The 25802-nt window shown below is 43.5% G+C and overlaps 1 protein-coding gene across 1 annotated transcript in view; it reads left to right on the top strand.

Moving 5' to 3' along the window:
* Window positions 1–1566: 1566 nt before the first annotated feature.
* LOC150107065 (radial spoke head 14 homolog) overlaps window positions 1567–25802 on the top strand; it is a 179352-nt gene continuing 155116 nt past the window's right edge. Inside the window, exon 1 of the mRNA XM_090393547.1 lies at window positions 1567–1608. Within this exon, the coding sequence (XP_090249673.1) occupies window positions 1567–1608 (42 nt within the window). The remainder of the gene's footprint in view (window positions 1609–25802) is intronic.

Here is a 25802-nt window from a genome sequence, read left to right as displayed (position 1 = left end):
CTCCCTGATCGCCACGGAGCAGATCAATTCCTCGTTCCGGTCTTCTCAAGGTCTTCCATGGGGCTCGTTCCAACCTGACGTGCTTTTGTAAAGTGCTGATGACGGCCAAAATCCTACGCAATTACGCCGAAACAGGACCCGAATGAACTTGAGCGCAGAATATCCTGCGAGATCTCACACCTGCATTTGCAAGCAACGAACAGTCATGACCGACCAGAACTTCCACAAGTTCTGCACGTTCTATGCCGTGGTCCTCAGTGAAGCTGGACGTAAGCTTCAAAGGTGCATACGAACACCTCACCCAGAAACAAAATTGCGGAAACGAAAAACATTCTCGCCGCTGCATAAACAACGTTTATACATGTGAACCTTCGTACACGGAGTACAAACGAGAATTTGGTTTACAACAAACGTAATAATAATAATCAACGCCTGATCTTGCGAAGCGCGCCGCGATTTGGTGTTCTTCGTACGGCGGGCAAAAACCAGTGTGTTGCTCGACCTCCGGAGAGGTTATTAGCATGCCTGAACCTAGAGGTTCCCGACCCTTGGCTCCTTTCTTCGGTTCATTAAGCAGATGTGACTTCCATGCAGAAATAGGCCACGTGCAATTAGCGCACACAAGGTCGAAGGAAAATGCGATAAGGGTGCGCAGTTCACGAGGGGACTTCGACGGTTGCACAGACGGAGTCGAGGGACATGCGCGAACTTTTTAGTTATGCGCAGCTGCAGCTCACGAAATCCACTGATTGAGTCCCGTCTGTCCTCGTTGCGCTGAGGCGAAGCACTTTTTTTTTAAGCGACTCGCCCACGAAACGCAGAAACTTCTAATCCATCAGCACCATGGAGATTTTTTAATGTTTTTAATTAATTTCATTTTTTTTTAAGTTTCATTGCAGTCCATCAGAAAGATTCCCAACTGCACTTTCGCTTAAGGCGTTCTCATCATTGAGCGGAAGTTTTTTTTTTTCCCCTTTCACATCCGTCGTTTCGGCACTTCCCTTGGTAGATAATCTGAAAACTATATCAGTACGAAGTCCGAGAGAGAGAGAGAGAGAGAGAGAGAGATCAGCGTGTAAAGCCACGTATAACGCACTCGAGGATATCGAAATGACAACAGAACGTGTGTGTGGTAGGAGAAGAAAGAAAGAAGGAAGAAAGGAAGTTGTTAATATGTTTCTTCTTATTATTATTATTACCTGACACCTCCAGGGAGTCCAAAGACTCATCGAGGGAGGACACCTGCTCTACGACTCTCCGTCTCCACCACTTAATCCACCAACTACAGCGAACCGCTCCTACCAACGCCCTCCACTGCCTCCCCCCCCCCCATCACCACCGCTAGTATTTTCTCAGTAAATTTCATGAAAGTGACGCACCCGCACTCCGGAAGCTTTCTGCTGTTCAAAGCTCCGGTGCAGGTTTGCACACATCCGCACCTTACGCGAGATTCGAAGCATCAGGTTCTAGTGGGAAGTGAGGAAGCCATTGGTTGACCTCACGGATCATTCGTCCTAACCATTGCATCACTAGACGAGTTCCTGAACAGCTGCAGGTTGTACGAGTATGGCTGTTCCAAATGAAGAAACAGGAGGAGAAGTTCGTTTGGTAAATTTGGAGCTGAACTGAAGAGTGTGCGTCGATGTTGATGTTAAAAGAGCTACTTGCATTCCTTGATCGGGGGGGGGGGATGCAAAAGCAAAGCGTTGGAAGAAGGTGATTGGACAGACAGCTTCTTAGAGGGGAGTCATCTACTAAGGGGATTGTTTATTTCTGAATACAGTCGAGCATACTTGATGAAATTTTCTGCTGCTCTATTCCAAATCAGAGAACGTAGTTACGATATTCTAAGGTTGGGTCGTTTGGGATTTACACGGCACTCGCATGGGTGGCCAGCACATCCCTAAATGGAAGAGGATGCTAAGATTTTTGGAGGAAGTGGAGGTTATGGATGTGACGCGTTTTTACCAGGAAGGACTAGAAGGGTAAATCAGCCAAAGAAGAGAAGCATCGTCTTGAATTCGGATTCGAGTATTAAACAAAGGAAATGGAATGCATCAAGCTTAACAATTAAGTTAAGGAATAACTTGAATCCTGAGTGGTTTGAGTACTACAAGGTTTCTCGAATGCAGAAGAAAAATGGACAGTAAAGTCACCAGTAAAACTCTGAATAGAATTTCGATTTAGGGAGAGAAGTCAACGATTTGCACGAGGAAGAGTTGGGCTCAAAGCACTGAGGCCTGAAGTATCGTGGCATAGACAGACAAATCTGAGGACAGGTAACCGTCCGCACGATACACAGTGGAAAAGAAGGCCTCAACGCCAGAGTCTGTCAAATACATTGGAGATATCCAGAGCGACCGCACGAGTTCCTCCAAACTTTTCAATGGTTTATCTCCAAAGGTGGGCAACGTTGGCCAAGATGGCTGTTGCAGAGTGAGAATGGCGGAATTCATATCGGAGATCACCAGATAATTGATGGGTCTTCGGGTAGTGACGATGCTGGCTGCTAATGACCTTCTCCATCACTTTCAGGAAGTGAGAAAAGCTGGACAATAGTTGATGGCCCACTTTTATCGCCTTCTTAAGGAGAGGCTGAGAAAGGCTTTCTTCTCTGCTGTTGGAGAGATGTTAGATGAATATCGCAGGTTATGCAAGCGATGCACGACAGTTGCTAATTCTAGAGCAAACGGTTTGAGCATAACTGGAGGGGTACCATCTGAACCAGAAGACCTCTTAGTATCAGAAAAATAAGGAGTTTTCTGATATTCTTTTGGCCAAAGATGAATGTGGGAGCAATTTGGGTTTTGTAGGTGATGATTTACCTTCGTCATCCAAACAAGAGCTTCAGGAAAAGACTGAGGACAAGAGAACAGTCGGCCTTCTGTTTAAGTTACGCTATCATTGTATCTTGGTGATCTGAGAGAGAGAGAGAGAGAGAGAGAGATGGAACAATGGAAAGATAGAAGTTATGTCCAGCATCCGTGGGAGGGGCTAGAAGACTCGGATGCCATTCGAGAAAGAGGAAGACTTTTTTTCTCTTTCTTTCTTTTTTTGCACTCAACCTTTAAGAGGTCTGGTTTGGATTTCTTGAGATTTTTGAAGTTGCTATTACGGAGTACGTGCAGGTAGGTGAAGTACGCAGCTGTGGTTTTTGACTTCAACTACTCGTATTTAAGATGCACAGAAATTTTATTTTAGCACACTTGTCGGGGATCCAAAGCTTAAGGGTTTTGGGAGTTTGGGGTGGAATGAAAGTATCCGGTCCTGCAATTATTATATTCCATCAAAACAAATGTCTTGAATGCGAGAAGAGAAAGAGCGAAATCGGTGCATTAACAGAACTGCAGTGTCTCAGGATGCGAGACTGAGACGGGCTGCATGAAGGACGATTTGTAGAAAAGGAAACGTGGACTGCAGTGCACCTGGAAGGATAACTAGTTTGAAGAAAAAAGTCCAGAATGCTGAGCGGGTTGCATCGGTTTCCGAACTGCATGAAAACATTTTCATGACTGCAGCCAAATGTGAACATGCTCGTGAATTTGTTGCCAACATGCTAATCAATTATATTACACAAAAAAGAAAAAAAATGTTAAAATTTCGTACAAATTAAACTGCAATTCGTTTTTTGCAAAAGTTACAAATTTCCTGAGGTGTTAGTTAAGGAATTCGTTGCGCTGCTTACAGAAAGCTATGCGGAGACAGATTTCAGTGTGGAGCACGTCCACCCTGAACTGCGATGCACAACGTCGTACGATGCTTAGCACCAAGTGATTCAGGAGTTCTTGAGTCAAGCTGGCCCACTCCTCCTCCTCGTTTAGAACAAGGATAAGGACTTGCTTGTGTTCTGGAAGGGAATTTCGTAATAGGGAGACAGCAATGCGTCTCCCTATTACATCTCAAACACGTTCTACGGTGTTGAGATCTCGAGAGAGTGCAGGCCATCCGATTTGATGAATATCCTTGGTCTCCAGAAGTGTGTCTACCGCTTGTGTACGATGTTCTGTGACGATGCCATCCATAAAAATGAATTATTTGCCTTCAGCAGCACGGAAAGATCGGACATGGCTTCGTCGCAATATCGTTCACTTTCTAGCGCTTGTAGCTCGGCGTGTCCATTAGGCATAATGGCTTCCACTCCATGCCATGAGCCCAGCACTGCCGTATCCATCCCTCTCAAGAACATTCTTGCGATGGCAAGCACTACCACTTCCCTCCAGATCAAGTGTCATCCAGGATGGAAGGAAAGACTAAAACCACTCACATTTTTAAAGAGTGCATGAGCACAATTCGCCCAGTGCAGCCTTTTACGAACGAACTGTATGAGATCAAAACTGATATCAGACGGAGAAGTCGATCTTTCTGTTAGAGGAGACTCCGTTTGACCTTTGAAGAGGTTTGAAGTCTCCAAGAAAGTGAGCCGTCTGTTTGGGTATGCAGACTGAAGAAAGCGAGTCTTCAAAGCTAAGTAATGAAAGCAGTCAGCGAGGTCAGTGGAATGGGGAGGGCGACAAGTTTAGGCAAGAAAGCGAAGAGGTACGTTAATCTTGATCCAGAGCAGACAGCAGAGGGTTTTTAGAGGGGGGGGGTATTGACATGGAATATCAGATCCAAAATACGCTCGTGTTCGTCCGTTCTTACGGAAGGAAAGATTTGGGATGCAGACGGGACAGCTGGGATGAGCTGCTGTTGCAGAGGTTCGTTAGAAATAACAGACGGACTTCGCTGCACGCAAGGGATTCTGTTCGTCATTCGCGTTTCTACTGACGTTCTGCACCTTCGGCATTTTTATGTAGTTTTTTGTTTGTTTGTTTGTTTCTGTGAGGGATCCGTGAATGAGTTTACGCTTGAGTTGAGTGGATGAGAACTGCCGGGATCATTAGAAACCACATCTTATAGGGCAGTGTTTCTCAAAGTGTGGTACGTACGCGTACCCCCGTGGGTAAGCGAAAGGTCGTTAAGGGGGTACGTGGCAATCTTCGGCTATGCATAATTAAAGGGGTCATTATATTTTTCAACAAACAGTGCAATTAGCGACAATCGGGATAAAACGCCACTAACTAATGAATCACATCCCCTCTCCAACAGAAACTGCTGTATAGACTCAAGCAAAACCATATGTTGCCGGTGGAACATATGGTTTTGCTGGACACTGCTCCAGTTATTAACGTGTTAAAACTAAGAAATATAGCGAATGTGTTTCAGATATTATGGACTTCGGTTGAAGGGAATTAGCATTTCAACTCAACTGTTGAAATGCTAATTTGTCTTTGGTTAGTTTAATACCGCACCAATTATATGTACTTCTTCATAGCTGCTCTACGTATCTCAAGTCTTGTAAATTACTGGTAATTTTTGCTTCAAATAATGGCAAAGACGATGACGCTATTTGGGTAGATGACTTTGACGATGCACACAAAGAAACTGCTTGTGTGCATTTCAGTTTTCATTTTTTTCGGTTTGTCAGTTGAAAAAAATTAAATTTTTCTCCTGAAAGCTTTAGTTTCCGAAAATCCCGCACATATCTCGCAACACGATTTTTTCGTTTTAATTTCGGGAAAAAAAACTTATATTCGAGTTATATACAGTTATATTCGAGTAAATGCGGTATTTTTTTTTAGCTTTCAAATTCTTACGTATGGAAGAGAGCAATATAGCAAAGACAAGTAGCTGTAAGCAACAAGAAAACGTTGATATTGCATCAAATGAAATTGATGAGTGTGTCGTCTGACATCTCTAGAGAACCAAACTTTAAAAATAAATCATATTTTTTGTTTACATGAACATATAAATTCAAATAAAATAGATATTTAATTTTAATTCATATTTTAAATTAATTAAATTTAATTAATTTTTAATTAATTAATTTATTTATTTTTAATAATTAATAACTTTATTTTTTAATTATTAATTAGGGGTACTTGGTAATAATGAACATTTAAGAAGGGGTACGTGGATATCTGAAGTTTGAGAAACACTTCGGGAATCGCGTTTTCTTCCGAGTCATTCCCAGCGGCCGATGAGCGCCGCTTGCTCGTAATGAGTACCTCTGTGGAATCATATCGGAAATGTCGGACGCGCCTTTTTGTCGAAAAGACGAAGAAGGAGTCCGTTTGCGATGTTACCCTTTTATCATTTGAAGGTCAGTCAAAAAACGAAATGAACGCCTCTTCCGAACAAATGATTTCCCGCATAATCCATGTATGAGCGTGTGGCGCACCCCCACCCCCACCCCCACCCACGCGCACACACACACACACCATTTTCCGTGTCAGTCGATATTCTTGGGACGTGCGGATACAGCATCAGCACAACGTGGGTGTCTTTCGTCCCTCATTTCGTCAGCCACCCTGCATTCGTTGGGCAGCGCCGTTTTCTGTTCGATAGGCGGGTCACTGTGAAGGCTTCCAAAAGTGGAATTTGGAAATCCGTGTGGGTGAGGGAAGGACAGAAGCACGTGGCGTCACTGCGTTTACAAGTGCAGTGCGCTTCGTCACACGAACAACGCAAAGAAAGCCCTTTCGTCCTCTAAAAATCGACTTGGGAATGAACGAAGCCCATCGAAATAATTCACGAGGTTCGTGACCTTTGTCCGTGACCGGTGCATCTTATTTCCTGCTACGTTTCGATCGATGCAACTCGTCGGTGCACCATCGCATTCGGGGATTTCGTAGATTTTAGGGGGAAATGTGACGTTAACAGAGGAGAATGCGCAGACAACTCAGCTCGCGCTTCGCGTATTCAGCAACTAAAACTAGTTTCGCCTCTTACGTTGCTACCACGTGGATGGTTCGGAGCCTCGGGGAGGGCGCGAATGCCAAAGGCGAATCGTTCGATATCCTCGTGGGGTCGTGCCGAAGAAGCGAGTGCCAAAGATAATTATAAGGCAGTTTTTGTCTTTCTTCGAGGAAATGCCTCGAGCGAGCTGCTTTTTGCAGCCTCGGGACGAATAAGGAATTACGGCTCCGCTAATTGCACGTGGAAGGTCTCCTCCACTGCAGCAAGGGCTGATTTCTTATCGCGACCTAAAAGCGGTCCTTCCTCGACGGACTCAGAGACGAAGAGAACTTCGTCCGTGGCCTGGCTTAAGGAGTTGCTCGAAGGAAGCCTTTTGCACTGCTGAACGTTCCGGCCTGCCTAACAAGCGCTTCCGACGACACCCAGTCGACAAATAAATAAAATAAAATAAGAATTTTGTGGCAGAAGAGATCGCTCGGAATGTGCCTTTCTTAAGTTGACAATGATTTTTGAGGAATTAAACGAAGTCACTTATTTTAAGAAAAAGAAAAAAAGTGAAAAATGGAAAACTAAAATGGAAAAAGTCACAGATGAAGTCGATCAGTAATGCGAACGATGCTTCGGAAAGAAAGGGAATTCTCCAGAAATTAAAAGAAACATCGCAAGTTTGCGAATGGTTGAACGAGGAATGTTGAAATCACCGTAAGAAACCCCTCTGCTAAGCGAGTCGATGATCTGCGTGCGCCTCCGTCCCCCCCCACTCGTAAAAATTAAATCGGAATGCGTTTTAACTAACCAAGAAATTGCTAAACCTTCTCGCAGTATTAGTGGGTGCACGAATGGATGTTCTCCCGGGGGATCGTCATCGAGAATGGACGAACGACGATTTTTGCGGCTTCAAGCTGAAAAGTGGAAAATCAGCTGAAAGTAAAACCAAAGCTGAAGATTTTTTAAACTCACGCGATGCTGCAGATCGTATTTCGTTTTTTTTTTTTCGCTGTTTCATTTATTTATTCTTTCTTTTTATTTACAATTCAAATAAAACGTGACCCGATCCGATCCAGATCACCGTGGAGAGTAGCACGTGACTCAGACCTCAATAACGATATATTTTTTTTATTTTTTCTAGATTTCTAACCGGAAATCTGCGGACAGGATGTCAGTGATTTACGAAGGGCGCATTTTAAAGCTCTTTGGGCATGTCTTTGTTGGATTCTGATTGTGTAGAGATTAGAGTAATTATTATTTGCTTCAGAATCCAACATGATCTTTCATCACAAAGGCTAGACTTGTAAATATTATTTAATGTAAACAACTTATTTTACAATTTAATATTCATATAACTACCTTAATTTTGTCTAATATTTAATTATTTAATCAAGATATATGTATTACTAATGAAAAGACTGTATTAAATATTATTAAGCTATTTTAATTATTACTATGCTAATATTATAAGAACTTGTATTTGATAATTTAACTGCGCATTAATTGAAATGTAAATATTCTCTGTTTATTCCTATTTGTAGAAGTTTAGCGCTATGCAATACCTCAATTTTATTATATTTTGTTTGGTTGTCATGGAAACGTATGTAAGTGAACGAGCACGTTTTTGGAACAGAACGTGGGGAGAAAGCTGAAAGTTTACTAAAAAGGATTTAGTTAACGAGATCACGAGAAGAATTTAGGCGGGAAAAAACGGATATAAAAAGCGAGGAACGCTGGAAAAAGGAGAGCAAAAGAAGATGGCGTCTTGCCTAGTGCTCATACATCTGATTCGCGATTCTGATATTTGATATAAAATGTGATTTAATGAACTCGACAAATATTTTTACTGACAGTGAATAGTCCTACTGATATAGTCAACCGGTTTGGTTCTTGTATAGGCTCATAAAAACTAATTCAGTAGGTAAGTTAACCTTTTTTTTCCGAAGCAACGGCGATACGCTAGGCCTACTGCCATCAGCATCGCCATTGTTTCATTGCATCAATTATTGTTTTAGAAACTATCTATTATCACAATACGGTAGAAATGGAAAGCATGTCCTGTTATCCAGAACAAAATGTGGGTCCAACCACAGACCTGCCGTACGAGGAACTCACCTTCAAACAGCTCCTGGCTATTTTCAAGCATATTGGAAATCTGCTACACACAAAATGGCCAGGTAAGGTAGTAGTTCATGAAATCCAAGAAGTCGATACGGACGACGTTCAACTTCTTGAACTACTCCAAGACAACGCTACGGAAAAAACCACAACGGCTGAAGATCATTCCCGTACTGACCACACTGATTTCCAGGAGGTTCGCGCAAGCAAAAAGCGCAAAACTGTGACCTCCGAAACACCAATTATAGATGTCATGGAAGAAGATGGCTCTGCCCCAGACTCACCTACCTCCGCAAGGGAAAAGATCCCCCCGATTATCCTGCGTGAGAAGAACAAATGGATGACTCTAAAGAGCATAATGAACAACCTGAAGATCTCATATAACAATGCAAAGAATATCACAGATGGTGTAAAAATTCACCCTAAAACTGTCACAGACTATCGTAGGTTAACAGCAGAACTAAATTCCAGAGGAATTCAGTGCCATACTTTCTCACTCGGTTCGGAAAAAAATCTCAAGGTTGTGATTAGAGGCGTGCCTGAGGATGTCTCCACCGATGAAATCACCACAGACCTGCACTCAAATGATTTACCACCTATCAAGGTCAGCAGGATGACCAGGAGGGACAAGACTCCAATGCCATTAGTGCTGATCGAGATCAGTCAAACCTATAAACACATATATGACTTGACAACCATCTGTGGATTAAAAATCTCGGTAGAACCGTTAAGGAAGAGAGCTTCTACTGGGCAATGCCATAGATGTCAAAAGTTTGGGCATGCCCAGAAGATGTGTAGGGCCGAATTTAAATGTTTGAAGTGTGGGGTTGGTCACCCAACCAACACCTGTTCTAAATCAAAATCTACCCCTGCTAAATGTGCCAATTGTGGCGGTCCTCACACATCCAACTACAGAGGATGTCTGTACAATCCACGTAACAGGAAATCTGAAGAGGGACCATTCTCTCCTTCCATCAGCTCGCCTACATCTGCGGCTACTTCACAGTCTCCTAAAGTACAGAATAAAAACTCAGAAGCCCATCTGTTGAAAACTGAGGTCCCTCAAAAAACGACTCTAAGCTGGCAGCCCAGGACATATGCGGATGTAACCCGCCCTAAACAGACATCCCTACAACAGTCAACATCACACCCAAATATGACAGCTATCATTACTGCGTCCCTGGCAAATATGCTATTAGATTTCAGCAGATCTAATCCTTCACAAAGTTCTACTAACAGATTTCTAAAAGATACTGAAGTTATAATTTCAGCGCTCACTAATGAACAGTAAAAAATTAAAACCAGAAGCCCTAGAGATAATAGCCTGGAATGCAAACGGCTTAAGAAATAAGATCCTAGAACTCCAAAATTTTGCCCACAGACATCGGTCAGATGTTCTACTAATAAATGAAACGCATCTAAGACCAGCTGACAATCCCAAAATCTATGGATATCAGTCGTATAGAACTGACAGATCAACCCACAGAGGTGGAGGCACGGCAATTTTCTTCAAAAATTTTATCTCTCATCACTCCATAAACATTCCTACTACCTCCAATCTTGAGATCACTGGCATCGAGATTCTCACGAGCTCAGTAGGCAAATTAAAAATTTTTGCAGCATACCATCCACCACAAAAAGCACTACTACCTTCTGATTTGAACGCCATATTTGACACTGGAGAGCCTACCATTGTGGCAGGTGATTTAAATGCCAAGCATTCTACCTGGAATAGCCACTCCACTAACAAAAATGGACAGATACTACAGAATTATGCTGATTTCAACAACCTTCACGTAATAGGCCCAGCTGATCCCACCCATCACAACACCTATGGTAGGGCCGATGTATTGGACATAGCCATACTGCAGCACATCAGACTCCAATACAATCTAATAACAATCAATGATTTATCATCAGATCATAATCCAATAAGGTTAAAATTAGGAAATCTTGAAAAATCATCCCCACCCCCTCACTCATTTATTCCTTGGGAAAGGCTCTCCAAGATGCTCCCGAAATATATTGGACCTGTTCCCATCATTAAATCAAAAGAGGAAATTGACATAGCTGTCAAAAATCTAACAGAACAGATTACAGCAGCCTGTACAGCAGTTACTACCCCTGCAACCACCCACAAGTCCAACCACCTGCCTGAAGATACTATGAATCTGATTAGGGAAAAAAATAAGGCTAGAAAAAGATACCATAACACTAGGGCGCCTCAAGATAAACGGATCTTAAATAGGTTAAATTCTGCAGTGAGAGATGCACTCGCAGCTCATAGAACTCAACTCTGGGAAGAAAAACTGACCTCCATCTCCGCTGACAGCCACTCTGTATGGAATCTTATCCGAAAGATCAAGAACAAAAATAAACCTCTTCCCCCTCTGCAAACAGATTCAGGTCTCATCCACACCGATGCTGATAAAGCTGAGGCAATAGCGAATCACCTTGAAAATCAATGCAAACCTGCATACAGTCACCTTGACATTACTCATATCTATAAGATACACCGTAATGTCAGATATTCACTCAAGTCTGCTCCAACACATTCTACTCAAATCACACCCACCTCACCTGCTGAAATATATGCTATTATTCAGAAATTCAAAAATAAAAAGGCTCCTGGACCCGACGGCATCTCCAACAAAGTTATAAAACTTCTACCTCGCAAAGCTATTGTTCATTTGGTAAACATAATCAACTCCATACTTCACTACAAGTATTTCCCTTCCTACTGGAAATTGGCATACGTTGTTCCAATTCATAAACCTGGAAAGGATCCCACTCTGCCACAGAATTACAGACCAATCAGTCTCATTTCTAATCTCGGAAAAATTGCTGAAAAGGTAATTCTTACTAGGCTTCAAGATTCTGTACTCCTGTTAAACATCCTGCCTGAGGAGCAGTTTGGTTTCAGACAGTTGCATAGTACCACACAACAAATACACAGATTGGTGGAACATATCATCACAGGTTTTAACTGGTGCCAATGCACTGGGGCTGTCTTCTTAGACTTAGCCAGTGCATTTGACAAGGTTTGGCATTATGGTTTACTATACAAGCTTATATCATCCGGTATCCCAATCGGAATCATTCAACTCTTAAAGACGTACCTCTGCGATAGGCGCATGCAAGTGAGACTAAGTGGAGTGGTGTCCTCACAGAAACACATCTTGGCTGGAGTTCCACAAGGGTCCTTACTAGCACCAATCCACCAGTCATCGGAACCCGATAAATACAGGGTTGCTATGTCGATACGGGGGCATTTTAGAGTCGGTTCCTGAGTTGAGTTCTTGTGGTCAAGCGAGAGACGACGAGGTCAGCGAGGGTCGAGGAGCTATCGAGGCGCGATGTTCGCTATGGTAACGGAGTTTTGCTAAGCATCGTGGAAGACGATTCGTAATCGCCATCGGAGACCTAACGGTAGATGCCAGAAGAGAGACGCCACGAAGTTAATTGCTGAAACAAACTTCGGGAAAGTAAAAATATTCGAAATGAAGTGGAGATTGAGAACCCCATTATTTCTTAGCCGAATAAGAAACTCAAAGATACGCAATCTAATCTAAGAGTTGCGTGCCGAATATAGAAAACTCTTTAAATATAAAGTGCTAATAAGCTTCATTTCGGCGATATAAACATTATTTAAATTAAGGGGATATTAAATCCCACATAGTTTTAAAACCGAATAAGAAACTCAAAGATTGGAACCAGAGAGCTTCATGCCGAATATAGTAAACTATAAAAGTATCGGCGACACTAGCGTGAGCTAATGCAAGTGACCCTAGTACGTAGTACAATACCGGACGACTCGTTGCCAAGGTGGTAAAGTTCTGGTCGCTATTCTTGGTATTTTCCATAATGTAAAACACATTTCCTAGGAAATGTATGCTGTTATTACATTATGGTGGTGCCCAGACCGGTTTCAGCCTTTATTGAGGCTTCATCAGTGAGTAGCTAGATCAAATTAATACCAAAGGGTATAGCGAAAAGAACTTATATACTCTGCTATACGAGTTCAAAGCTACTCACTGATGGAGCCTAAATAAAGGCTGAAACCGGTCTGGGTACCACCATAATATAATAACAGCATACATTTCCTAGGAAATGTGTTTTACATTATGGAAAATACTAAGAATAGCGATCAGAACTTTACCACCTTTGCTGCGAGTTGCCCGAGTTTGTACTACGTTCTAGGACTACTTGCATTAGCTCACGCTAAGTGTTCGCCGATACTTTTATAATTTACTATACTATATTCGGCATCAAACTCTCTGGTTCCAATCTTTGAGTTTTTTATTCGGTTTTAAAACTATGTGGGATTTAATATCCCCTTAATTTAAATAATTTAAATAGAAAACTATATAAAGATCGGCGAATCCAAGCGGCTAAGAAACAATGGGGTATTCAATATCCACTTAATTTTGAATTATTTTACTTCACCGAAGTGAAGCCTCTTATTTCAGTCATCGTGTTTGTGCCCCCTCTTTCGGCAACTCGTACAGTAAAGAAATTCTGACCATTGGAACCTTAGTGTTACATCCGGGTCTCGCTGAGGAGAGGTGGATATACGAGAGGCTCTACTCGGGGGCTACTCGGAGACAAGTAGAGCCTCTACTCGAGGCTCTACTTGTCTCTGAGTGGGGCCACCCCCAAGATTATGGCTCTGTCTGGTGGTGGGGTGGGCCTGCCACCGGGTAGTTCCTCTCGGTGACGGGGTGGGCCTGTGGAACGACGCTGAGTTGGACGGTCCTCCGGTCGCTCGCAGGGAGTGGTCTTGGGATCGCCTAATTTTTAGAGAGGTCTTTACTTAAAACACCTCTATAAAGGTCGAAACCGGGCTGGGCAGTGACCTTCTCTCATAATGTATAACAGCATACATCTCCTAGGAGCTGCGTTTTACATTATGGGAAAATATTAAGGACAGTGATCGGAGGTTGCTCCACCTTTACTACGAGTCGCCCTAGCATTGCACTACCAGGTATTGGCTTACGCTTGGACTCGCCGATCTTTATATAGTTTTCTATATTCGGCACGAAACTCTTAGATTAGATTTCCTATCTTGGAGTTTCTTATTCGGTAAGAAATAATGTTGGATTCAATATCCACTTAATTTTGAACAACTCAGCTAAGTTGTCTTAGAAGAAATGAGATTTTCATGCCGCCAAATTCTTGATGTTCAGAGGAGATCTCACAATCCCGAGTGCAGGGTACCCGAGTGCGGTGCTAAAGTCGGACGGTAATAGAAGGAAGTGATTTCATTCAGAAAAGACCAGACAAAGTAAGATCTTTTCATTGCTTTAGCTGGAGACAAGATGGCGACGGTGTTTTATTTCAGGGAATTGTTTTGTATGATACTCGAGGACTTTAGGCCTTATGCTGACGTTTGAACGGTCGGGTTATGTGTGAGAGAAAGCCTCGCTTAAATCTAAGGTGAAACATCGCGTGTTTAATATCGTAGCTATTACCCAAGCCTGCAAATATTTATGCGAGAATGATCTGAGTATAACTAAGTGTTACCAAGGGTAAAAATATAGACACGTGGTCTTACTAGACTCGTTTACATTGAGGGACTAAATGTAAACGTAGTTGCGAGTAGTTAATCGAAGCTAATAAGAAAGTACAATAAAAGTTGGATCGAGTGAGAGATAAGAGAGGGCAGTTCCGCGTGTTTTACTGTGCTTTTCTTCGGAGGGAAATTCATCTCCAATCCACGAATTTTAGTGGCGCAGCAGAAATCAAATAAATTTTCCAAAATTCAGTTTAGAAAAACACCCGTAGATCAGGCTAAGAGATCGGTTCCAGTCTGAGGCGATTTCTTTGAGCTTCGGCGTTTGCGGTCAAACGGATAAGAGAAAGTGAAGAAGGTGAGTTCGGCGAGATAATCTTACCACGGCGAAGCCGACAAACATTTAATTAAAACGACGTAATGTAACAGTGGAAAGTTTTCAGATGGAAAAAAAAAAGTAGAACGGAGGAGGCAAACAGCAAGAAGGTGGAACCGTGCATTCGTAAGTGGAAGCGGCGATTTCGAGCGTAAAAAGCGTCAACACTTCGCCAGAATTGTTCTGAAAGCGTTGGACGAAAGGCGATGGCGCGAAACAAGACTCCTGGGGGAAGGAGTGGCGTGGGAGGGACCATCACTTCATTCTTCCGGTTGTCGACGATTTCCTCCCTCCGTTGGAGGGAGATTGGACGAGGGCTCTTCGTGCGTTTCTTTGAACTCGCACTTTTCTAAGATGTTTGCAGTCGAGGGGGAGGACGAGGGATGCGTTCCTGCATCGAATGTTGCTTCGATCGCCAATATTCGGAAGGCTCGAGTTGTTCTTTCTATCGGCGCATCTCATTCCATCGAATCCTGGACTGCTTTTCAGTTGCGAAGCTCTTTCTTCGGGGGGGGGGGGGTTTCACCCTGTGGAAACCGTGCTGATCAGATGACGGATCTTAGATATGCAGACACGCGGAATGAAATTCTGATTGTTATTTTCTAGAGGGATTCCGTAAACATTTTCCCAAGGAGCCGCGTTGAGGGAAATTTCTCTCGAGCAAAGATGATCTGCTCCGATGCTGCATTCTGGGAAATCCTTGGCCGCCTTTCTAATTTGGCTGAGGACGAGACCTCCCTGGAGTTCCGCCCCGCGGAGAGAGCGAAACGAAGCTGACCTGTGACACTCTCCAAGAAATAACTGACCGACGATCTGGTCGGCGACTATCGCATCTTGGGAATCCCATTGAACTACGACCTTTCTCCGGACTACTTTCAGAGCAACGAACAAACGAAGACGTCGCCGGGTTTCTGCGAGGATCGCTGCCCATAGGAGACGCTATCTGCGTCACGCTCTGGCGGCGTAAAAGGCTCGCATTCCGATCGGAATTTCGCCGTCTTGGTTTGGTCGCAGGAGAGGTCACAAGGAACGCGTGGATTAGAAGGAAAATCCACCCCGCCAAGAACACATTTTTTCTCAAATGGGCCGTCGATTTGTTCTTCCTGTAAAGGGCTTAAAAAATTACTTCACGTCAACAACGCTCACACTGCAGGAGAGAGAGAGAAGAGAAAACTACATTGGATGTATGTTTTCAGCGACAGACGGACAAAAGGAAAAAAGAAAGAAAAGAAATTTAAAAAACAAAAATAAAAAAGAAGTACAACCGAAAGAGAAGAAAGAAAGCGAAAGGACAGTCGGGAAGGGGTCGCGGCAGGTCAGAAATACTACGAGGAACAGCGCGAGGCATTTTCAGAGGGACGCGATTCAAAGGGAGGGCGTCCTCGATGTTCGACGACCCACAACGAAAGCACTTACTGTTCGGCAGCGCAGCAACTATGGAGGTCAGACGAGGTTACGCGAATACGCCTTCCCTGTATTGGCAACGGACACACACACACACACACACACACGAGGTAGCGCAAGGCGGCGTTGGGACACGTGAGTAATTAAGGAAGTGCACAGACGTGGGGAATACACGTGGCACGCACCCTCGGTTAAGGGACGAGCCCCGACAGCATACCGCGCGGGGGAGGTCAAATTCCGTTAAATGTCGTGAATGATTGCCGCTGTGATGTCACTTCGTTCGTTCGAGACACAGAGCACGTTCTTCCCGAATGCACGAGCGGGGGTCGCCTCTTCGGCCAGAGTGGTGTCGCTTTTCTCCTAGTGTGTCACTTCCCGTTTCCATTCGGTCCTGAAAGAACGAATGATTCACCGAAGTCGGCGCTTGACGCTCCCTCAGTTACGAGGAAATCTTCCCTGAGTGACGCTTCCATGGAAGAAGGGGAGGTTCTCGCAAACGTCCCTTAGCGAAAACGTGCGTCGCTTTTGTTTCTTGGGCTGAATGGTTTTCTTTCTTTCTTTTTTTTTTTTTTTTAAATAAAAAGGGGACTTAAAAGAGAGATGTTCCTGCGGAGACAGCGAAGCCGCCTGCATGATCACAGTCTCGAGGACTTAACACCCCCGTAAGTGGCTGAAGGAACCGAGCAACTGCGATGAGGAACGTGCTGCACTACGGAGAAGTCAGCTACGTCTACAGAAAACCAATCCACTCTCGCGCAGGTGGGATGAGCGAGCAGCCGTGGAAATATTCCGACAGCCAGCGGGTATTGCACCGTAAGCTTGGAGGAACCCCTTCAGGAGTGAAGTAGGGCGCTGATGTGTCGAAGTGTGGCCCGTGCACACCCTCAGAGGAAGTGGCGAAATTCTAATACTAAAGGCTGAGTTTCCGCCAGTGAAAACTTCTGGAACGTTTGCATTCCAGATCCAAATCCCACTTTAGTACTCCCACCCCTTTCTTCTGGCATGCAATAAGAATGATGTTTTCAGAATTAAATCAGTCGTCATGGACACCTCCCCCCCTCCACGTCTTCTTCTTGAGGATGTTTCGAATTTAGGCAGTCAACAAACGAACGGTGGTAACGCTTTGAGGGCAGCCAGCGAATAATCTTTTTTGTCACTCTCGAGCCAGGAGAGAGAGAGAGAGAGAGAGAGAGAGAGAGAGAGAGAGAGAGAGTGCTAGAAGCGATGTGCGGGGAAGGCGTGGCGAGCTCAAGATGTGGAAAGCAGGTAGAATTCTCCGTGCGTTAGCAAGAAATCTCTGAGAAAGTCTTTCGCAATTTCAACTCATCTTAAACAACAGGAAAGTCAAGATGAGGGAAATTACACGAAATAAACGCGAAGCCCCCCCCCCCCTCCCGCTACTCTCTCGGTTACTTCCTCAAATGGTTCCGACCTCAGAGAAGTTCAGTTCGATCTTCGGTGTACAAACCCACGCACTTTTCTAAAAGGAGCCCCAACTTGACGAGCTCAGTTTTCCAATTGACTGTTTTTCGCGGCGAAATGACATTTCTGCACGTGACAATTCTCCTAACACCGCGACATCCATCTCATAATCTCCTCTTTTTCGTCTCCTTTGCCTAAAAATCTTTTGTTTTCAACCGCTTTCTGATTTCCTTTCTTGACACTTCGTTTTCTTCAATCCATCTTTCCTAACACTTTCGGGAGTTTCGCAACCGAACGAAGGGAGAAGTCGAGGCATTTGCAACCGTCGATGATCTCCACTTGCCTACGGGAATCGCTCTCCAAACCATTGACACTTCTCACTCGCGCAGAGAAGATTGGAGTAAATATGCTAAATCGTTAGAGCAGCATATCATTGGACCACAACGAATAGGTTTCAAAATTTTCAGGCAACTACAAACAGCAGAAAAGGACCAATTAAGAAATAACCGAATTTCAAAGACAGAACATCGTGGAATGAAAAACAAGAAATACAAGACAATAACAAAACTCACAAAATTGAAGATGTGCCTCGACTCTTCAATAATATCAAAAGAACGGGAAACCGGAGGAGGAATAAAAAATATTCACAAATGCGGAAATTACGGAGGGATCGTAACTGTTATTTCTCTTTCGTTCTCTTTCTGCGCAGAAGTCCCGATGGAATGCCTTTCTTTTGCACGTGAGACCATCGGTTACTCGGGAAGAGCGGTGTGGCCTGAGAGAGAGATGGCCACGTGCTGACAGCGTTGGTCGTGTTTATTTCGGTTTGGGTTTATTTTTCTCTTCTCGTCCCTCTTAAGGGAGAATCGACGCGAACACCCTCTCTGCGGCGGTGTTCGCATTTGGAACTTCGCCACCCGCTTGAAATCCGACTTTTCTCTGGCAAAACCGAACGCGAATTGATTCGTCTCTGCACGCACACGTTGCGCGCGTGCTTCTCCGAAAGAGTAATTCGGCATCTGCGCAGCCCCACGGAAATTGCGACCGAAGTCTGAATTTCCGTCGAAGACACTTCCGCGTATTCCGCAACCACACGACACAATCAGTGCGGCCAGCAGCGCGTGGAATTCTGCTTTGCGTTCTGCTCGGCTGAGGCACGAGAGTCAGCCGACGGTTCGGAACGGGCAGCGAAAGACAAACTGACGTAATAAAGTCAGTCAGTCGGTCTCGAACGAGCTGATCTTAAGTGCCGTCACGTTTTCGCGTCGGTCACTCGGTGAAATGTTGAAAAAGCAACGTGGGAGGGGGGGGGTCAACTTCGACTGCGAACTTCGTAAGACGCCCACCGAAATGCATGGAAAGATCGAAGGAAGATCCAACACGTTCGTAATGGAGGTCGTCGTCGAAACGCATCGCTTAATCGCTTTCTTCGATGCCCATTCGCCGAGCGGGGACGTCCTCTCTCCAAGATCAGATTCTCGAAGGATGGATGTATTTCGCACGCGACACCTTGCGGTTTTTTTGTGTCGTAAACTCCGGCAAAACAGGCAAACCAGAAGAGCGACAGCAGTTGGTTCGTTTCGTGGAGTTAGCTGTTCCACGTTCCCTCCTCTCCCGAAGGGGAAACAATCGGAACACTGGAGTTGCCCATCCGAACCAATCCGATGACAGCGCAGGATCCCTAAGGGAGTGCCGCACACACACGAAGAAGGATCGCACCGGAAACTTGAAGATCTCCCGACAACAAGATACATTTTGTCTCGACATTCTTGATCGCAGCGCTACATTTTTTTTTTTTTTAAATTGTCTAATTCATCCCCTGAATTAGACAACTTAAAAAAAAAAAATCTTTACTTGTGAGATTTTCTTACTTTACTTGGGAGAATGGTCGGGAACGCAGTTTCCTTCTCTCTCTCTCTCTCTCTCTCTCTCTTTGTAGAAGACGTCATGAAATGATGGCGATCCATCCTTCGAAACTGAGTGCGGTGTTTGATGCGTGTTCTAACTCTTGAAAAGAACTTTCCCCTTCTTCCTTTCCTGGGCGGGACTCGCAGGTGTTTGAAGCCGAGAACTTCGACTGCAGTTCGTACGGGGGGACACTCCGAGTGTGGAACCCACCGAGAGACACCACGCGACTTCTGCAAGTGTATACTCGCCAGACAGAGAGAGAGAGAGTGGGAGAAAGAGAGAAAGAAAGAAAGAGAGAGAAAGAAAGAGGAAGATAGAGAGAGAGGGGGGGGAGAAAGAAAGAGAGAGAGAGAGAGAGAGAGAAAAAGACAGGAAGAGAGAGAAAGAGAGAGAGGAAGAGTTCTGCTTTTCCGACCAGTTTCTCTTGAAAAGGAATGGATTTTAGTGAAATTTCTTTCTTTTGATTTTCTTTCTTTCAGAAATGAAGCACTGAAAGTGGAAGGCGCTTTCCTTGGATTCCTTTCGCTAAATGCGCAGCAACCCGTTTGACTCGAATATGATCTTTCTTTTGCACGCGACATTTCTTCCAAGACGTGAGATTTCAATTTTCATGGAGGTGGAAGACTCGTCGGAAGAAATTCGTTCTCTCTCTCTCTCTCTCTCTCTCTCTCTCTCTCTCTCTCTCTCTCTCTCTCTCTCTCTCTCTCCTTCCATTCTTCGCTCGGCCACTACCTGCATTCCCATCGCACAAATCTCGCCACAACTTCGGGAATGCCCTTCTCGTCTTCTCCCCTCGTATTCCCAACACTCATCCGAAAATCGCCTCTCACTCCTCTGGGTTCCCGATGTCTTTTGTCCCCCCCCCTTTCTTCTTACTGTGGGAATCCTGGCATGTGTCGGGTGCACGTGGTGGGTTCAACCGAGGGATCTGATCAAGGCCCACACAAGGGAACATCCTCGTCTTTGGTGGCCCCCAGCTTTGCAAGATGCCCATCATCCACCCGAAATCTCCCTCCGATCCACTACTTTCACTCCCAAGTGAACCTTAAATCACGAATCTCCGCCTTCCCGCGCAGTCATCCGTTTGAACTGCGCAGGTTCACTTACACGCATTTTTTTTTTTTTTGAATAAATATATTGGAAATTTTTTAAAGATTTCGACAATTTGAAAAACTCGCAGACGAGCCGCGTAGCTCAGAAATATCGAAAAAAATAAGAGCAAGGTTAGGGATGTCATAAATGCACGAAATGTACGTCGCCATTTTATCATTCCCTGCCATAAAATAAACCCAAATCTGTCATCAAAAGTTCAAATTAATCCCAACTTACGCACGCAAACATTTACAGACTGCACACGGCGCCATTCGCAGTTCTTAGTCATAACTGCACAAAATTTATTGTTAGTAATTAATTGAGTAGTTAAATTTATTAAGTACCATAAATTAAAAAATTATAACGATTCATTCATTAGTGTGTAGGCTGGGCTACGCGAAGCCATCGTATCGATGCTTTTTCATTATCAGTGCATGAATAGAAGGAGGAATAATTTCTTTTTCGCGTTATTTTTGATGTTAATAATGTCTGATGTATGCGTTTACAGTGTTTTCATCATATAAGACAATATCGATGTAAGTACTGACACACACGTACGATTCAGCTTGTAAATAGACGACGTCAGCTTACGGTGTCGATAAATGCAGTTCAGTACTGGAAATGTATTTTCACTTCCTTTTCATTTCTCGCTTTATTGCAAGAATATTCTCTAATTAACGCGTCCGAAATATGCGTTAATCGATTGGTTTTGCAATCGGTGAGGCCAACGGTGGGGAATGAGTGGTTAAGTTTCTGGGGAGCCAGAAGTTATAGGCTGATTCTCACACAACGCGGAAGGCAAGTGCTGCTAACCCCCGCGTTGTTCAAGGGTCAACTGTACATATCTTTCTGCCGTTCATTTATAAAATATCGTAACAAAGAGGCCGAACGGCCCAGTTCTGACCCGCTCACTCCTTCTTACTGAACTTTAACTTCCCATTCAAATGATGGCTCCGAGACCCTCTTCACTAATTCCCCCCCCCCCCTCTTCTGTGTGTGGTTTAAAACCTCAGCTGCGTTAAACCTTAAACACTCTCGGATAGGTCAGGCGGTCCACACCCATTCCTTGAAACTCAAATCCGCCTCGTGGCGGTGGAATCCAGAAAGCCACACACACACACACACACACACACACACACACACACACACACACACACATTTCTCTCATCGACTGCTTAATTCCAGAAGAGTTAACAACTCCGTAAAGAATCCCCTCAGCTGCCAATTCCACTTTCTCGAAAACCGCCGCTGAACACGAAACCCGTCCGGATTTAGTTTGCCGCCTTCATTTTACCCCCCCCCCCGTTCATCCGACCCGGTTCTCCGGATCGGAGAGAGAGAGAGAGAGATTGACGGTCCTCTCCGAATGAACACCTGGAAACGAAAGATGACCTCCGATGATTTTTGCAGGGGTGGCTACGAGGAGATTTTTGAGTTTTCTGGACAGCCGCAGAGATGATCTCGTAACGAACCGTGCGCATGACGCGCACGCTCTGAAGATCCGCTTTTTACTTCGAATGTTAACCAAGTTAACATTTCCGTCGACCGCAAGGCGGTGTGTTGGAAGTTCTGCTCCTTCCGTGATGCCCGCTCTCTCTCTCCCTTCACTGTTGAAGCGACCTTTGTGTTTTCTTCGGGGACGAACGTTATCTCGATCGTAAGAAGTCGCGTGCGGTGGGTTTCTTTTTTTTTTTTTTAATCAAATTAGAAGGCATAACGACCGTCGTATGCAGAGGGAGGACGACGTAGCGAAGACGGTGGGTTGTGCAGTGCTCGAGCGCTTGGAGGTGTCACTCATTAATAGAAGAATTGCTTCTCGGGGCTTTTCACGTGGACGTGCCGTTTGGAAACTGAAGATCAAGTTTCCAAAGGCAATCACTTTTTTCTTTTTCTTTTTCACTGTTGTGAGTGATGTGTAAACGTATACAAGAAAATAAACTGTTTTTTTCTCGTGGCGCCATCTCTCGTTCAACTTCGTCAAATATTTTTACGTAAGCCTTTCAGTTGGGCTAACAGAAATCCGAACAAACAATCAAGACACTTGAAAACACTTTCTTAAGATGGAAAATAGCGGTTACAACTATAAGGAAGTTCGCATTCTTTGTGGAACTTTTTTTATCTTTTCGTATTCTTTAATATTTATATTAATTTTTCTTATCTGTAAGCTATATTCATTTCCGTCTGAGGCTGAATGCGATGATGTGAAATACACCAATTGAGCAGGGGCAAATTCACGCTTGCTCTTGTTAACATTCGGGGAATGAGAGGTGGGATTGAAGTCTGATCAGCGGGATAATGAATTACTGACCATTCAAATACATTTATTTTTCAAATGATATTCTATCTTTTTCAATTTAGCTACTGGAATATAAATTCTACCCAACGGTTCTTCTTTATGAACTGGTCAATAACATCGTCATAAAAAGTTGGTTGCAACTTAACTTTCCCAAGCAACACGCACACTTGTAAAGGCTGTTGAAGCTCACTGGCTAGAGCTACTTTGACTGCGTATGGCCTGTGTTTATGACGACGAGAAGGGAGCGGAAATGGCTATGCGCGCGCACGAAATCACAGGGCGACAGCGAGGACCTGGAAGCTCCTGCAACCGAGCAAGCCAAGGTAGTTTTGACTAGACGAGCAAGCATCGGCCTTCGATACATAACGCAAAGCTCAATTATTGCCGCGCAAGCTTAAGACGACTTCTGTCTACAAAAATAAAAGCCTAAATGGAATGCTTATAAATGCATGCATTTATCAACAAATAAATATTACTTCTTTCTCAATTAATGAGCTTGCTCAGCAAGCATAGCAAGCATGGAGAACGCGTCCCTGCAATTGAGGGATGGTGGGGAAGGAACAAAAATATTTTACGTGAAATACTTCGTTATTCTGACGAGTTTAAATGTTCCGATGAGGGACTTCCTTTTGAAAAGTTGTCATTTCGGAGACTTGTATTTCATGCAGAAATACGCACTAGAAAGGGGCCGCTCATAAGAGCGAGACGTCAAATCTTACTGCCCGATTTGCCTTTTTGGAGTGAATGCGAGGGACCGGGTAGACGAGGGATCGATTCTATACGGAGACGAACATGATCTGGACAGGGTGGCAAAATGGTTGAATAACGCATCAGACGGGATTCTATCGTTTCGAGAGTTGCGGGGTGGGTGGAAATGCTGAGTCAGAAGGAGGAATTCGTTGGCAGGCTCAATCCTGGTTGCACTGCCGGGATCGAAGGGGGTTGGTCCCGAATTACAATCTCAGATGACCTCCGGTTAATTAAGGTTTGAGAAGAAAATCCTTCAATGCGTTTAGAAATACGAGAGGTGAGGCCCCTGAGGGAATCTGAAAGGAGGATTTGAGAGGAAGCGCTGAAAAGCTGGAAAGTGGGAAAATCTACAGACGAATACATCCAAAAGAAAGCCTGATCCAGAAAATAATCAAAAGGAAACTACGTCTCTTTGGCCAGATATGCAATAAGGAAAATATTTTAATGAAATTTCTAAGTAGAGTAAATTGTAAATTCTGAATCATACCTAGCATCAGCTGATTCTGAAATTAGCGATTCCGAGACTGTTATAATTAGGAGATTTTTAATTAACTATTTTAATCCTTTCATTAATCCTACCGGCTGCGCCATTGTTTAAATATGGGACTTTTATTTATTTTATTTAATCTCTGTTTCTAACAATTATTTGTTTTTATTTTCCGAGTGTATATTTATTTATTGCACAAGGGTTCACTCCGATTGTTGCAATGACCTTAATTCTTTCTTTCAGAATCCAATTTGCATCTCGATTCTATGGGAATGGATTCGCCTTCTTCTGCCATGCACAGAAGTGTCGCGGGTTCTCTCATCTGTGGTCGATGATATGCTATGTTGCGATGTGGGGAGGGTGATGGTGTGCGCGGGGACGTTTCAGAGTGATTCCTTTATCCCTGAAATGAGAAGATATATATAAAAAAAAAAAAACGAACAAAAAAACAAAAAAAAAAGCGTGTTAAGATAAAGCGATCGCAAAACGCATTCATTTCCCCCAACCGTTGGCATCGATACAATTAAGCAATTCATAAGGACACCCAATTAGTTCCGATGCCGGCCGCAGTGCACTCATGCAAAGGAAAGAGGGCGCCACGTGTCCTCATGACGCAACACAAGCCGAAAAGTTTTCCGAAGTTAATAAAACATTTTGCAAAGAAAATCGCTGAATGATATAATCACGTAATCACAAGAAAGATATTTATTTAACCAAATATTTCGGTCTGGAAATAGCAGACCATCGTCGGTGGTATTACAAGAACAGTTTAAAAAATATACAAGCTAGAATACTAACAATAGATCGTTGAAATTAGAACATGCCGCGTGATGTTATATCACTAAGTATGAAACGAAATATTTTGAAGTAAAAACATGATTGAATTTGCTATTAAAAAAAAAAAAAAAAAAAAAAAAAAAAAAAAAAAAATTAATGAGTAATCTTGATTAGGCTTTCCCAGATTTTTGATATAGATATGCAGTCATTACGATTCAGGTTGGGATGATGGAGCAAGGCCTCCACGCTTTCCTTGAACAAACGTTCGAACCTATATATTTGTTCAAGGAAAGCGTGGAGGCCTTGCTCCATCATCCCAACCTGAATCGTAATGACTGCATATCTATATCAAAAATCTGGGAAAGCCTAATCAAGATTACTCATTAATTTTTTTTTTTTTTTTTTTTTTTTTTTTTTTTTTAATAGCAAATTCAATCATGTTTTTACTTCAAAATATTTCGTTTCATACTTAGTGATATAACATCACGCGGCATGTTCTAATTTCAACGATCTATTGTTAGTATTCTAGCTTGTATATTTTTTAAACTGTTCTTGTAATACCACCGACGATGGTCTGCTATTTCCAGACCGAAATATTTGGTTAAATAAATATCTTTCTTGTGATTACGTGATTATATCATTCAGTCTTATGTCGCAAGTATCCTTAAAACAACAAAGAAAATCGCTGGTGAGTTTTTCAAACAACTTTCTAAGTTCTCTGAAATTTGAAGAACCTTTTCTTCACACACACACACACACACACACACAAACTACATTTGCATTACCGTGGATACGAATCAAAATCTCCTTCTATCCCACTCCAAGAACCGCTTGATTTATAGATTTAATTTGCTTGGGAGAGATTTCTTGTTCGATCTTCATTCCACGCAGAACACCTTTCAATGCAAAATAACTTTCTTGTTGTTCTCCAGTG

This window comes from Typopeltis vanoorti, chromosome 5 (genome assembly GCF_054136105.1).
Source record: "Typopeltis vanoorti isolate ZY-2024b chromosome 5, IOZ_Tvanoo_1.0, whole genome shotgun sequence".
NCBI classification, from domain to species: domain Eukaryota; kingdom Metazoa; phylum Arthropoda; class Arachnida; order Uropygi; family Thelyphonidae; genus Typopeltis; species Typopeltis vanoorti.
Note: the sequence above shows the minus strand (reverse complement) of the source record. Positions and strands in the feature narration are given on the sequence as shown.